Consider the following 14,985-nt stretch of genomic DNA (forward strand, 5'->3'; position numbering starts at 1 on the left):
CGGCCGGCAGGGTGGGCCCGGGAGGGAGCCGGGCTCGGTCCCTTCCACATCTTCCTCGAGGGAAATACGGAGCGGGCTCCTTCTGTCCCGCAGCGCACCGGGAGGCTGCGTGCAGTAGTGGTTTCCCCTCTAAAATGACCTAAGGAAAACGTTCCCTGGGGTGTTTCTAATCTTAAAGTGAAAAACGTGAGCTCATCTCCATTTCTACAGCTCTGGTGTTGGGTGCGGGTGTCAGTCCTGGATCTCCAGGGTCCCTCACCAGGAGGCGCTTCTTGCAGAATCCTCCCTAGTGTACATCAAGAGGGTCTAGACAGGAATGTGGGTCCCATGTTCTCCCTGGCCCCTTCTGTTTCATTTGTTTTGGTTTCTGTGTCAGAGTCTTGTGATTCTTGAGACAGTATCTTTCAGGTTGGTGTGTAGGGAGGCTTCCTCCTGAATTAGTATCTCTGTCAGTGAGAGACCCAAAATTTTGTGTAGCGGAGGAATTAAACTTCTGCAAAGCTTAAGCTGCCCTGGACTCTTCCAAAACCAAAATTTTAAAAACCCACAAACCTAGCTGCTACAATTTTGATTTGTGTTTGGTGTAGATCATCTGTTTAATTATTCTGCAGTTTTTTGATTATTTTGTGTTTAGTGTTGTATTTTTCTGTACTTGTGTTGAACTGAAGTGCTGCTAAAGTTGCCTCCTGCAGATGAGAAGGGGATGAGTAGATGTTGGGATGTTGGGCTATGGGCTGTGAGAGACCTTCCTTATTTACTACTCATGTATCAGACAAAGTATTGCTATAGACTTTCAATGAACACATCTATTAGTTTGAAACTATAAAGTTGCATATTTCCATATGCTGAGAGTCTCGAATATTAAAGTGTTTTAAAAGGCTACTCATAAAAAAAAAATCTATTTTTAAAACTTTGTTATGGTTAAGTCAGAAAGAATGATTGAGTGCAAGTTGCCCTTACAGTTTTGACTCTTGTGTGTGTAAAAATTAGAATTTGGTTTGACTTTCTTGCCTCAGGCTTAGCCTTTCTTTAAACTTTGCTGGTTTTGTAGCTTTCTCCCATTTATAGATGCATCATTTTTTCTTTTATTTTCCCACTTCAAGAGTTGCAGTAGGGTTAAACTTTTTAAGCAACATCGAGAGAGAGATGTATTAAAGCAGACTCAACAAAAAATGGCCTTCAAATACAATAAACTGGATCCAACCAAATTGTTGTAGATGTATTGAAGGTAATTCTCAAGGATACAAAGTTGGGAACATTAACTAGGGGACCTGCTATGGAAAAAATTATTTATGACACCTGCACAAAAAAAATAAACTTGGATTTCAGAAGCATGGGAAATTAGTTAGACTGCTTTAAATCTGTACTGATGTGAGACTTCTCATTTGATATTCTAATATAAAAAAGTGAATGGGCGGTAATGGAACATGATTCCTGATTCTTGTACACATCTGACTTGTATTTGGTGGGGCTCAACTTCCACCCTGGCTCTTGTCCTTTCCCTGATACCGGCCAGTTATGTAATCTGGGCCTGTGCTTCTGAACACCTGGTCTGCTGTGGTGGAGCTGACACTCTCATACTGATATCTTAAAACAGTAAGGTCTTCTTCCCATGTAATAGTCAGCTCAGAAAACCTGACTTCCAGTGTTATGTTCAAAGTTGTTTCTCTCTTGTGCATCACTGTGTGTTAGGTGATAACATACAGCTCAAATTCACTTGGAGTGTTGTAAGTTCTTTCAGTTAATCCTTTTTTTTTTTTTTTTCTTGCTACCCTGATTGAGTCATCAATAAACTAACAGGTTTGACCCTTTTCATAGTTCACTTATGAACATCTTGAACAGTACATACAATTAGAAACTGCTCTGAATGTTTTGTGGAGTAGAGAGATAACTGTCTCTCAAGTATCTAATTTGGAAGATTTTGTTGTATAGGACATGTGACTTCAAGGACCCTTTAGAGATATAAATACTTGTAAACCTTCTAATTAAGGTTTTTAAAATCATGGTCAGTGATCATCGAGTTCCCTTTTTTTCCCCCCTTCCTATTTCTCCTCTGTTCCATGGTCCCAGCAGGTGTCTTTTTGTGTTTTTTAAAAGAAATATGTAAACTTGTATTGCTAATTTGTTTGTAAACTATTTAATGTAAATGACTTGTGAAGTCTCTACTAGAGTAGGATGGCGTGAAAGACACTTGCATCCATAATAGAATGGTTGCTTTCGAGACAACATAGTCTAAGACAGCATTGCTGCTGTGGCTGCTGCTTTGTTGTAGACTGTTCCAGTGGTTCATCTTCTAGGGGTGGAGTTCTACAGTGTGACACGGGAAAGCCTCCTACCCCTGTGTTTCATTTAAACATTGCCTTGCAGCGGGCAGCGTTGCAGGGGCTTGTTCGAATGAAGAGTCTCTTGACCCGAGGAGTTGAGTGTCGCTTGGGGTTGTCTCTGACAGCTTGGTTGCTGCGGATCTCAGACGTGGAAAAGCAGAAGCTGTTGTGCTGCTCCCTCCTCCCTGGTGCAGGGGGGATGTTTAGATGGTAGGAAAAGTAACTTGGATGATTATTCAGTGGGGAGCGTGGCTGGCGCTGCAGTATCTGGAAGAGGCTTCTTTCTTCAGCTAGCTAAAAAGGCATCTGAAGAAACACGGCCCCTCATCATATGGCTTGATGCTGTTCTCAGGAGGAAGCTATTGACACCCAGTTTCCACCATACCAGCTTCATTGTCGCTGTAGAAAAGGCGTCTCAAAATGTCAGGCGATGGGCTAGAGAGATTGCTGATGAATCAGCTCTGCCGGAGCGTTGCACATCTCGCCGCAGAAGGTGAAATGCGCTGATGGGGCCGGGCTGTTCGTCCACACCTCCTTCGGGGAAGGTACGGCGGTCCTTGCCCTTCTGCGCGCCGGGCCTCGTTCCTCCTCCCGTCGGGTTTCGGTTTGCCCCCCCCCTCTTCGGCTGGGGGGTTGCTGGAGGGTGGTGACCAGGGCTAACGCCAACCCCGTGCTCGGCTGTGCCCGCAGCCACCCCTGTGACAAGAACCGCGCTGACGGGGCCGTGACTCAGGAGGGCGGCAGGTTTGGCGGGGCCAAGCCGGACACCGGGCTGCGGGGATGGGGGTGCACTGTGTCCGGGGGTGCCGCGAGTGGAGCCCGGCGCTGCCCTGCCCTGCCCTGCCCGCCTTTGTCTGGCCCCGGCGCGGCCCCGGCTCCCCGCCCCGGTGCGGCCGCGGCCGCCCCAGCTCCGCCCGCCGGCGGGGAGGGGCTTTACCGGGCCCGGGCCGCGGCTCCCGGCCCGCAGCGCTCACGGTGAGTGACCGGCGAGGCCCCGGCAGGGCCCGGCGCGGGGGGCGGCGGGTAGAAACAATGCCGGGCGGGCGGCCTGCTGCCAGCCAGCCGCCGCCGCGGAACGGGAAACCTCGCCGGGCTGCGGCGTGCGGGGGAGGACGGGGAGGAGGAGGAGGAGGGGGGGGGGGGGGGAGGAAGGGGCCAGCTGGGGCTGCGGGCGGGGAGTGGGCTGAAGCGGAGGGGGGGGCTCTTCTGGAAGGTGCTGGGGATGGCCGCGCTGCTGCGTTGGAGGGTGCTTCCCTTGGAGAAGGAGAGAGCTGGGCTGTGATGGCTCCGCGGGAGCTTTCCTTCAGCAGCAGTTTGGGCCGTTCCTGTTAAAGAACATCACATGAGCCTTCCCATGCTTGAGCTTTATGAACACCTTGAGGGATGGGGGGAGTTTGCAGCTGGTAAGCACGGCCCTGCTGACATCTTTTGCTCCAGCTGGCCACCCTTAGGATTATGTCAGTGTGCACAAACTTGCCCATGGGTTGCCCTTTTCCCTCTTACCTCTCTCTGCTCTTTAAGACTGGCTTCACTCCAGGCTTACCCATGCAGTAAAAAAATCGCTTTTGCGATTTGCTGAACCAGAAAGAAGGTCGGTTTGTTTTTCATTGTCTTTCGCTTCTAGGTGCATGGAAAAGAACAGCCTCAGTTACTTTCAGGAGCCATGTATTAAAATATATTTTTCCAGAGAAATCTGTCACTTACCAATAACTTGCCATTTGTACGACTAAGATATCACTGAGCTGGGTTAGGACATATGAGTTAGAGCAGGCAAGAGAGAATTTAATGCTGTTTATATTTGAATGCCATTTCATTGCTGCTGAAGGAGTAGCTTCTCTCAGCTGCCATCTACTCCACAACCTACAAAGCAATTCCTTTTTAGTATGCATTCCTCCTATTTCTTTTCCATTATTCTGAGGTCCTGCTTTGTTTTTCTCAAGAGTCTGTGTATCTTGTGACTTCTAATCCATCTTCTAATTGAAAACACCAGCCTTTAAAATCCTAAGAGATGTTTATTGCCTAAGCAGCAAATAATCTTTGAAGGTGTTCTTTATAACCTCTTGTTCTTTAGATTGTCATCAAAAGATAGTGGACTGAAGCTGGAAAGCATGTTTGCAGTCTGACTGAAAGTTCTCATGACTCTGCTGCTTTTGCATGTATCTGTAGTTCAGGATTGTTAGCTGGATGTCAATTTTCCTTTTGATCATGTGGAATTTACTACAGCAGTTGTATTATTTCACTGACTGATTAGGCTATAGTTCTGAGATTTGTGTGTTCTTCAAAATACTTAGAGTGTCAAGGTGTTGTGTAAAATAAAAATTTAACTATGTTATGATTACTTGAATTTTTTTTACCTTTTTTCTGAGCTACTTTGCGTTATATCGAAGGAGAATGTTTAGCTGGCAAATACTGAAAACATGCTGGGCAGAACTTCTAAGAAAGTGAAATTTATTCTTTTCAGAGCCAAAGAGCGAATATGACCCAAAACTGCCATTAAAGAAATAAATATTATTTCTGTCAGGAAAACTGTGGGCTGTACTGACAGAGAACTGTCTACTGAGATGTATAGTTTCATCTGAAATGTGACATAACAGCTATATGCTCTCCAAGTACGTGCCCTACTGTATAGGAACATTTCAAACAGATTGCTTCCTTTAAAACGACCTGTCTTGCTTTTTCAGAACTTACTCTTTTAAGTAAAGTTTTTGAGAAGCTTTCAAAATATCAAAATGCTCGATGCTGTTCTTGTACAGTGGTAGAAGTGAGGAGGGAGAACTGGACAATCAAAAATCAAAAAATCTGGTTTCATTTAGCATAAAATGGCTTCTTAGTTGGCCATTGCACATTTTCTGTAGAAAATGGTCTGAAAGCTGAAACTTCACAATAAAATAAAGTGATAGGTGACAAATGTATGTTTTAAAATAAAACGTATTTCAGGATGTTTACGATGAAAGGATTTTCTTTAGCAGTACCCCATACTATGAAGCTCTAAGGCTGGTGCTATTCAGCCCTCAAAAGTTATAGCAGAGAAAGCATTTATTTAGCATCTGAGTGGGAGCTGCTCAGAGCAGTGCGTGGTTAATCCCAACTTTCATATATTGACACTTTCCCATAATCTCTTAATGTGTTAATAAATTTGTTTTCTAAACTTATATTAGGTGGGGAAGTCTCACTTTTACATTTGAAATTTTTACATTTATGCTGTCTTGTAAATATTTTCTGCTTTTGCGTGGTCTCTCTTTGAAAGACATCCTATTCTTTCCTTAATGGTCTTCATTTTCTTGCTGCTCCGTAATATAAGAACTTGTCCTGCCAAGAGCTCTCACGGAAGATTTATTATTCATCTCCATTGCAGATTCCTCAGCTGACTTGCTTTTGGAAATGTTTCATTGACCGCGTTAATAACAAACCTCTCTCACAACACTTATTTTGGCGGTTCAGTCACTTCAGAGGTCTTGTTTTCTGGATTCTACTAAAATGAATATTGTTACTGAAAGACTTAATTCTGTTTGTTTTGAGTTGTGATAACAGGAAGGCCATGTAGGTCGAATGCTTCAATCCTGCAAATTCACTAGTAAATGGCATAATTTCACTGCAATATTGTATAATGAGGCTACTTGCTATTTGGATGTTGAGAAGTAATGGCTGGAGGTTTACATGTCTTTGCAAAGATGGTTTAAAAAAAAAAAAAAAGAAAGGCTTTTTGTCAAATGTGGGGTGTTCTGTGAACTTAATTGAAGGGAGAAACAACAGTCTCTTATTCTGGCAAATTCAAGCTGTAGACAGTACAAGATCTTGGCCTTAGGACAGGCGTGAGCAGCGATGAAGCTAGAAAGATGGATTGTTTAAGAAGGAGCTCTCCCTCTGTGGAAAGTGGAATAGTTTCCAGTAAACCATTCTAAAGGGATTTGTAACTTATTGAGGGAGGGGGAAAGTATAATTTTATCACTATTTTTAGATGCTAGATTCAGCACAGAAGGCAACTTAATCCATTTTATAATTGAAGTAACCACTGTAGGTGTTAACAACTAAAAATAGTGTGGGAACTGACTTGACTAGACTGTAAAAAAATGAGTGAGAAAATACACACTGCTTCATGGTCGTCCATCTGCCCTCCCTGTGTCTGTCCCATCACGTGTGTTTCCCCCCAGGTTGAGTATGTCATGATGTTGGGAAGGGAAATCCTAGATTCTTTTCTCCTAGATTCTATAATGCATCTCTAGAGTGTACAAGCAAGAGATTGCACTTTGTAGAAATGAACCGTTGCATATGTATAAGGATAAAAATAGTTGTAAATCAATATAAGCCTTGCAATGGACAAGCCTTTTTAATAGAGTTGCTCCTGACTTTAGGGTTTGAACTGATTTTCGGGTTGTAGTAAGGTAATCGTACAATAGATTTTTCCTACAATAAGATTTTTCCTTGGTGGAACAGACTTCTGGAGACAAATAAATGTTTCTTTGTATTGTTGAAGTAGGAAGTTCATGCTCCTGACAGTTTTCTAGAAGAACAAGGTGTAGGTGGGGGTTTGTCTTGGTACATGTGCCAGAAGTCTCTAGTCTGGTGTTTCTGTTGCTGGCAGGTGTGTTAGTGCTCGCTTTCTTGTTCTGTTTTCTTTGTGAATAACTATTGTCCTTGTATTGGTTCCTTATGCTTTCCTCAACAAAATGATATAGACAGGTAATGGCTTGAATTACCTCCAAGTTTCTGTACAAGATTCCCAACTACCAAATTTCCAGTCAAGCTCACTGTTTATTCTTGGCAAAGGTATGTGTGAGTTTGGGAAGAGACTGCTGTATCTGTTTATCATCTGCATCCACACTGGGGAACTACCCTGTTATTTCTATAGTGGTACGTTACGATTAAGTGATATTCCTGATGCAAACACAGTTTGTACTGGCAAAGCTGCGTCTTTCTTGATGGTGCTCAGCTGCAGAACTGGCTTGACAGAAGGAAGTCTGCTGCTGTAACTGTGTTCACACTAGGGCATTCCTTCATCCTTTGCCAGGTGAGCTATTTGAACAGTTTTTAATGTGAATGCAGTCTCATTTTTCCTTTTGGAGAGAAATCATCACAATTGTAGAGCTATAGTTTTACCTCCCACCTCCATGTTTGCCAGGAGTCTCTTGATCTTGCATATGGGGTGGTCTTTGTTTGTTTGGGGGTGTGCTTGGGGTTTTGTTTTTTTTAAATAGGTAAAATGCATTGGATATTAAGCAGGAGGCTGTTGATTTGTATTTCATTTTGAACCCTCTCTTTCAGTAGGCCAAAGGAGGGGATAAGGGAACAAATGAGACATTTGGGCAGAGAAAAAGAAAGCAGAGGAGTATGAACAGATGAAAGCAGGTTCTGTTGCAAAAGGCTGGTGGGGCTTCGATGCAAAAAGGTGTAGTGACTCACTTGCCCTGTTGACCTCTTATGATTGCTTGGTTTTGGTATGGCATTTCAAAGCTTGAGTTTTATTTTCATTGTAACTTTTAAGTCAGGGTACCCTTTTTGTCATCTCCTGACATGGAGGAATGGTGTGACCAGTATTTAACCCAGATCTTTTTTTTTTTTCTTAACAAATTGTACACTTAAAAACATAGTGTACCAGATTTAATGGTTCAGTAGAGTGGGCTTTAGGTAGCCTCACTTCTGTCTACTTTGTTTCTTAAGGAATGAGCAGAGTGATCCCTTTATTCTCAGTGGTGTGTAGTTCTAGGGGTTAATTAAGTCTTCATCTTTGGCCTTCTCAACAATTTTTTTGTATTTTTTGCTTAAAAAGCAAACTTCTCGGTACCACTGTGCAACTGTGCTGATGTCAAGAAAAAATATCCACATCACTGTGAAATGAGAAGGACAAACCGTAATAATGCCTGAATGCACTAGTTTATATGCACAGTCAACTTCTGTCCTGACATTGACTTTTGTTTTATTGCCAGTGGGCAAATTAGGAGGTTTATGCAATAATAGTGAGAACAGAATTAGCATCCGTAGGAATTTATAAATATTTAAGGTCAACTTAGCGTAGTTTGGAGGTGTTGGTGGCTGGGGGTGGGGTTTGGGGTGCTTTGTTTGGTTTGGGGCTTTTAATTATTGGGGGGTTGTTGTGATTTTTTTTTTTTTTTTTTTAAGTATCTTCTAACTAATCCAGGGAAGGGGAAAGAAGATTGTTTTTATTGTCAACTGTTGCTAGCCTAATTTTGCTATTGAGATAGCTGTAGGTTAGTATTGTGTAGCTGTCAGGGCTTTGGAGAACTTGTGTATATTCATTTACACCACTGAAATTATTATTCTAATTCTAGGGATTAATTTTCTGTGGAAAACTTTTGTATTAGATAAAATACTTTGTAGGTTAAACTATGCAGCTTTTCTGGCATAGGCTGAATTTGCACTAGGACTATTCTGCTAGTAATGTGTATTTATATGCTTTTAGTGATAAATTGCTGTATATGCTGGCCAGTTTTTAGAATTTTGGTCATCTTTGTCAGTGCATTCTAACTGGTGTGCTGGAATGTGTTACTCCTGGTTTGATTTTGTTTGTATAATGTTGGGAGCCCTCATTACTGCTGCTGCTATTTTCATTTTGCTGACCTCCCCTGCATCAGGCATAATTTCTCTTTATTCTCTGAGCAGTCAGGTTAGTTCTACAATATGTCCAAGATGGGCATGGAGCCTGAGGTCTCATCTCTCATGCTCTAATGGTCAGTATCCCCATTTTAGTAAAAAGGGAAGGAGGGGAGGAAGAAAACACTTAGGAACTTGAATGAGTAAGGAATTGAGCCCTAAGTGTGTTAAGAAATTGATCTCTTGTTGACAGTTGCTACATTAGAATTAGGGTATGAAGTAGCGAGCTTGCAAAAATGGGTTTTGTTCCTCTTGCAGTACTTCAGTTGTGCTGTTTGTAAAGTTGTTAAAATGGCTGTCCTTACACTGGCACCTGATTATTTTTGACACTGATTCATGACACCTGTTGCTGAAAGCATGTGTCAGTAAGAGTCAGTTTTCTAGTGTTGATGGGTACTCATTTTGGTTTAGTGCCTTAATCATAGTACATCCTTCTTCAAGCTTAGATGAAGTTATATTCTGCATGCCTTCTCAGTTTACTAAAACTTTAACAGATTGAGACTTCTGGTGCCTGAAATATTACAAATTGCACTGCTCTCTAATCTTTAATGACTTCTGGTAGCTTTCCAGGGCTACCAAAATAGTGTTCTTCTTAGTAGTGCATATCTAAATGTAATTACAAGCTTGGGTTGCACATTAACAATAAGATTTGCTGTAGAATTGTCTTTGTGTTGTGTTTTTGTTTTTTTTTTTTTGAAGTAGAAGTATGTTGTGGGTAGCACCTGACATATATTTTTGCCTTCTAACTTGTCCCTATCTCCACAGGAATTGCTGTAGCTATAGGGAAAATCTGAATTACAATGGGGGACGACACTGAGTGGATGAAACTGCCCATTGACCAGAAATGTGAACACAAGGTAGGAAATCTTGTCTTGGGTCTGGCTTGCTGTATATTCTCTGCTGTGATGATTCTGTGGTACTCCTCTAAGTATACCGCAGTTAGGTGATCTCGACAGCTGCACAGCATGTGTATAACAGATCTGGAACTGCATCAGTTCCGTCCAACCTAGAGGCTGAAAAACATGTATTAAGCAGAATTTAGTAGCATGATAATCTGTATGGTGTAAGCTTGTACGCTGAAAGATCAGTGGACTCAATCACGTGGAGAAGTTGCTCATCTGCAGCTGAAACTGTTGTTGGGCTCCCACCTACTCATCAGTGGTTGTTAAAGTTTATGAAGTATAGTGGGGAAGACTGGCATCTCTCTATCCAGATCATTCTTGGCAGGAGAAGAACAAGTATTTTGTCCTGTTGTACATCATTCCTATAGTCATTGAAGAGAAATCTTGCAGATGTCAGCTTACTGAACACACTTTCAACTATGATTGAAGACCTGTGAAAGATAGGTGAGTCAAGATTGTACTAGCACAACGTTTAAACATCCGATTTCTGCTTCTAGCTGTGGAAAGCCAGATTAAATGGTTATGAAGAAGCCCTTAAGCTCTTCCAGAAGATAGATGATGAAAAGAGTCCTGAATGGTCCAAGTACCTTGGATTGATAAAGAAATTTGTGACAGACTCCAATGCAGTGGCTCAGTTGAAAGGACTGGAAGCAGCGCTCGCTTATGTTGAAAATGCTCATGTAGCTGGCAAGTAAGTAGCCTTTCCTGGCTGTTAGTAGTCTGTTACGACAGTTTAATGTGGCTCTCTGAGAAAGGGTGCAGATAGTTTGTACAGTGGCCACTAACAATTCTAATCTTTACTGTTGAAAGCAGAACTTGCTTTCTGATCTAGAGAATTTGCTGAATGGCAGACTTTCCTTGTAGATGGCCTCCCCGTGCATATTAACTTGTCAGAAATTGCTTACAATGTTAAAAGAAACTAGTATTAAAGGCAGTAGTAGAGATTTTCTGAAATGGTAGAGAAAATGAATCAGTAATGTGGTAGTATAGGTGCTGTGAACTGGTATCCCTGTTGTTTGCCTAAAACGGTCTATATGAACCAGAGCCTTTTTCCAGGAAGATATTTGTACAATTCGTCCATGAAATAAAATGGAGTTGTGTTTATGTGGTGTTGCGTCCAACTTACCCAATGTGAATCTTCATACCTGCCAGTTTTATCACATGATGCTTTTTAGTTGTCTAGCCTACAAAATAGCCTGTACTTCTGAGGGTGAAATAAAAACACCTGATGGGCCAGATCCGTGCTTTGGTCCGCTGACTTTGTGACCTGATGAAAAGAATAAGTGTCTTATTTAGAAACCAAATTAACAAACCCAAAGCTTTGTTTAAAACCTAACAACCTTCCAAAGACCTTAATTTAAAAGTGGTGTCAGTGATTTAGTTGATTGGAAGCTTTGAAACAGATGTGAAATTCTGTGCTGGTATTGTGTGCTAATATGATGTTAGTTAACTGTAATGTATGCAGTTCCAAGAAATGGCATTTATTTGTGGACCTTAACATACATATGTTAATGAATACACTTTTGGGAAAATGTCTACTATTCACTGTCTGATATAGTCCAGTATTAGGAACATGTTAACTAGCACTCAGTCTGCAGGAGTTCTTTTGATTAAACTAGAGGTTGAAATCATCTCATACAAAAGGCTATTACCTTCAAAGTTAACTTAGGATGTAGTGCCTATTACTTGAGGACTTGCTGAGTTTTAATCCATGTTTTGAGTGTTGTATGTGCCTTTGTCTGTGGATAATCGTGTAGCTAATTCACTAAGTGTTCTGAAAGTATCACTCTTTCATCTTTCAGGACAACAGGAGAAGTAGCGTCTGGAGTTGTAAATAAAGTGTTCAATCAGCCAAAAGCCAGAGCAAAAGAGCTGGGTCTAGATATATGTCTGATGTATATAGAAATTGAGAAAGGGGAGGCAGTACAAGAAGAATTACTGAAGGGTCTGGACAACAAAAACCCGAAAATCATAGTAGCATGTATAGAGACACTGAGGAAAGCACTAAGGTAAGCTTCTAGTTTTCAGTTTGGGGTGGGAGGAGGCGGGTGGCAGTCGTGGGGTTTTGATCTTTTTTCCTCACCCCAGCAGTATGTAGAGTCAAATTTGTTGCTTAAGTCTTTAGCAGGTCCTTGTTATTGTTGAACAGTCTGTGTCGTTACTGAACTGATATGTTCTGATTTGTCATACAAGCCTCATCTAGATCGCTTTAGTTCAAGGCAACTGTTTCCCAAATTTCCATTTTCACAATAGACCTCTAAAAAAAGGACAGGATTAGTGTGTCTTGTTCCAGACTGTGGAGTTTCTCTTCTGAATAGCTGAAATAAACTCACTGATGGGAAGACTAAAATGTCATCTTTTTTTAAAAACCTACTTTTGAAGAAAAACAAACAAACAAACAACAACAACAAAAAAAAAAGAAAACACAAACAAAAAACCAAGCATCTTTAATTGGGTATGCAGGGTGTGGTTTTTGGAAGAAAAGAAAAAAAGAAAAAAAGCTCACTGCACTGTAAGTTTCCATTGTCCATATAATAATTTCTTCATTAAGAGGAAAAGCTGATAATGCTCCCTGAAAGTCAAATCCAGTTTAATTAAGGATGGGGTAGTTGGTTTCAAGATTAGATTTAGAACATCTTTTTTTGTTTCCACTTCAAGTATACTTGCTACTTGTGAGTTGAGTGAAAAATTCTGGGGTTTTATCAAATTCTTATACTTGGTGTATATATAAATAACTGTCCGTTAGATATTTTTTTTTTTAAGGAAATTTTGGTGTTAATGGACAGAACACTTTTTTCTGAGTAAAGTAGTTCTTGTGAAAACTGTATTGTATTGATGGGAGGTGTCTTATGCTAGGTATATTTTAGAGGACTTGCTGAGGTGTATGTATAGATGGTCCTTGTTAAGCTAATTGTTTTGGGCTTCGGTAATAGAAGACAAAATAAATCACTGAACTTAGTAGAAGCACAGGTAATGTGCTAAGTGGAGCTACTGTCCCACATTTAAGAACATATTTTAGCTATTTTAAATTGCTTTATCTAGTCAAATGTCCTTTTAACAGTACAGTGTAATTATAAACCTACATAACCTTCCTCAATATCTTTCATCTAACCACACCTATAAAATGTGACACATCTGCCTATTTTTTTTTATATGCATTATTTTTGAGACAGCAACGTGATAAGTCTTTCATGGAACCCTATTGACTTAGCCTTCATCTTCTGCTTCTGAGCTGTGTTGCTACATAAATTCATCTTGTGCTTTGACAGGGTTTCTGCATTGATAACCAAATTTGTCTGTGTTGTACCTAGGTGGGTAGCTTGAGTGCATAACTAACTTAGTTCTTGGCATTTTTTGTCTTGTGCTAAGGTTTTTGTTCTTTTTTGTGATGTTTAATGAATTAGATAATATTATATGAATTGGATAAGAATAAGAGAATTTGCATAGGCACTTTTCCTAATACATTCTTTTTTTGAGTCATGGTAGAAAAATAAAAATCTTGATCAACTCATTTATTTGTATTCTGCATTTCAGTTGTGTTGTTTTGAAGCTTGGAGCTTCTTTTCTAGGTTTTAATACTTATTTCTCAAAGTGGGCTTGGCAATAAAATCTTCAGCACTAGAAATTTTAGAAAGTGAGACATGTAAGTTTTAGTTCTTGAGCAGCCATTTTTACTATCTTTTTCTTATGGTGCTTGATTGGAGGGAAGCAGAAGGAAGTGTGATTGGAAAGGTTAATTTGGATTTCTCAAGGAAAATAAATTTATTCTGCATCCAAAAATGTGTGGCTTCTGAGGTGATTTAGATATGCTTTAAGAACTGTAGCAGTTTACTGTGAATGTGAAATAGTTCTCGTCTTCTCATTCAGCAGTGATTGAAGAAAGTTTAGTGTATGAAGTTCAACATATAGAATCTGCTGACAGGGAGGGGTGATTGTCTGGGGAAACTTGTTTTATGTGTCCTTTCAGCAGCACAAATTTCAACATACATGTTTTCTGTGAAGATGACCCAGGATCACTGTAATTATCTGGTCCAACAAATGGAAAAGTGACTAATGCTTTTACTGTAGTTTGCCTCCAAGGATAGACAAAGGAGATTCTATTCTGATTTTAGTGAGGGAAAAGAAAAAGTAGGTCATACAAATTTTGGTCTAAGGACACCTTTTTCTTTTTCTCTTTTTTTTTTTTTTTTTTTTTTTCTCCTTTCCCCCTGTCAGGAGAGGAGATTTAAGCAGCAGATTGGATTAAGTGCTTTGAAGTAATTTCAGAGGCCTGTTTTTGTAATTCCAAGATGGGTGTGGAAGGTAATTGTGATAGGGCAAGTATTCTTTAAATTTTGTAGTAGCTTGGTAGCTTCACAAAATAATAGCTGTAATAATGATTTGAGAAAATGACACAATCCCTAAATCTGCACTGGAAGCGTTTTACTGATTGTTTTTTAAAAAAATAATAAAAATGTTATTTGTGGATCACTCTCTGGTTCCTACCTGGACATTGATGCTATTCCATGTTTTTAACTTTCAGTGAATTTGGTTCAAAAATAATCTCACTGAAGCCAATCATTAAAATATTGCCAAAACTTTTTGAGTCTCGGGAAAAGGCTGTTCGAGATGAAGCCAAACTCCTTGCTGTTGAGATCTACCGTTGGATAAGGGATGCTCTGAGACCTCCATTGCAGAACATAAATTCTGTTCAGGTAGGCAGAAAGCAGTTCAGTATCCAAACATTTGAGAAAATACTTCCATGCTCACCCTCCCTGATCCTGTGGTGTTGGGCATTCTTAAAGTCAAAGCTGGAATTTTTCAGTAACAGGGATGTTACTTTTTAGCTTTCTGTAACTTTACCCAAAACCTTAGTCCCTCTTTGTTATGTGTAAACAAATTGTGACAGTGTTTTGCTGATCTGAATATGTGTGAAGTGGCAGGGGTGAGGGGGAAGCATCATTGAAACTAAGGAGAGGATTTGAGAAGTAAAATGGTATTTCTTGGAGACCTACACAAGGGCAAATGGTAACCCTTATAAAAGACCTCTGCACTGAAAGTCTTGAAGTCAACCATTTTTCTTTTCTGTGGGTTTTTTTGGTTTTTTTTTTTTTTTTTCCCCCCTGAAGTTTTTTCCTCTATGCAGACCTTCAGACTTGTTCTGGTGGTGC

The 14,985-nt window shown here is 40.5% G+C and overlaps 1 protein-coding gene across 6 annotated transcripts in view; it reads left to right on the forward strand.

Annotated features, from left to right (window-relative positions):
• The window catches only part of CKAP5 (cytoskeleton associated protein 5), a 54,048-nt gene that overhangs the window by 541 nt on the left and 38,522 nt on the right, over positions 1–14,985 (forward strand). For 3 of the 6 annotated variants that reach the window (XM_042790838.1, XM_042790840.1, XM_042790841.1), the window contains exons 2-5: positions 9,699–9,790; positions 10,333–10,526; positions 11,638–11,844; positions 14,358–14,529. In XM_042790838.1, coding sequence (XP_042646772.1) covers positions 9,734–9,790; positions 10,333–10,526; positions 11,638–11,844; positions 14,358–14,529 — 630 coding nt within the window. In that variant the 5' untranslated portion in view covers positions 9,699–9,733. Of the gene's footprint in view, positions 1–2,698; positions 2,870–3,241; positions 3,300–9,695; positions 9,791–10,332; positions 10,527–11,637; positions 11,845–14,357; positions 14,530–14,985 lie in introns of those variants that run through there. The other 3 variants (XM_032993389.2, XM_042790839.1, XM_042790842.1) reach the window with 3 other exon arrangements.

Source organism: Tyto alba, unplaced genomic scaffold, assembly GCF_018691265.1.
Source record: "Tyto alba isolate M040663 unplaced genomic scaffold, T.alba_DEE_v4.0 Super-Scaffold_18, whole genome shotgun sequence".
NCBI classification, from domain to species: domain Eukaryota; kingdom Metazoa; phylum Chordata; class Aves; order Strigiformes; family Tytonidae; genus Tyto; species Tyto alba.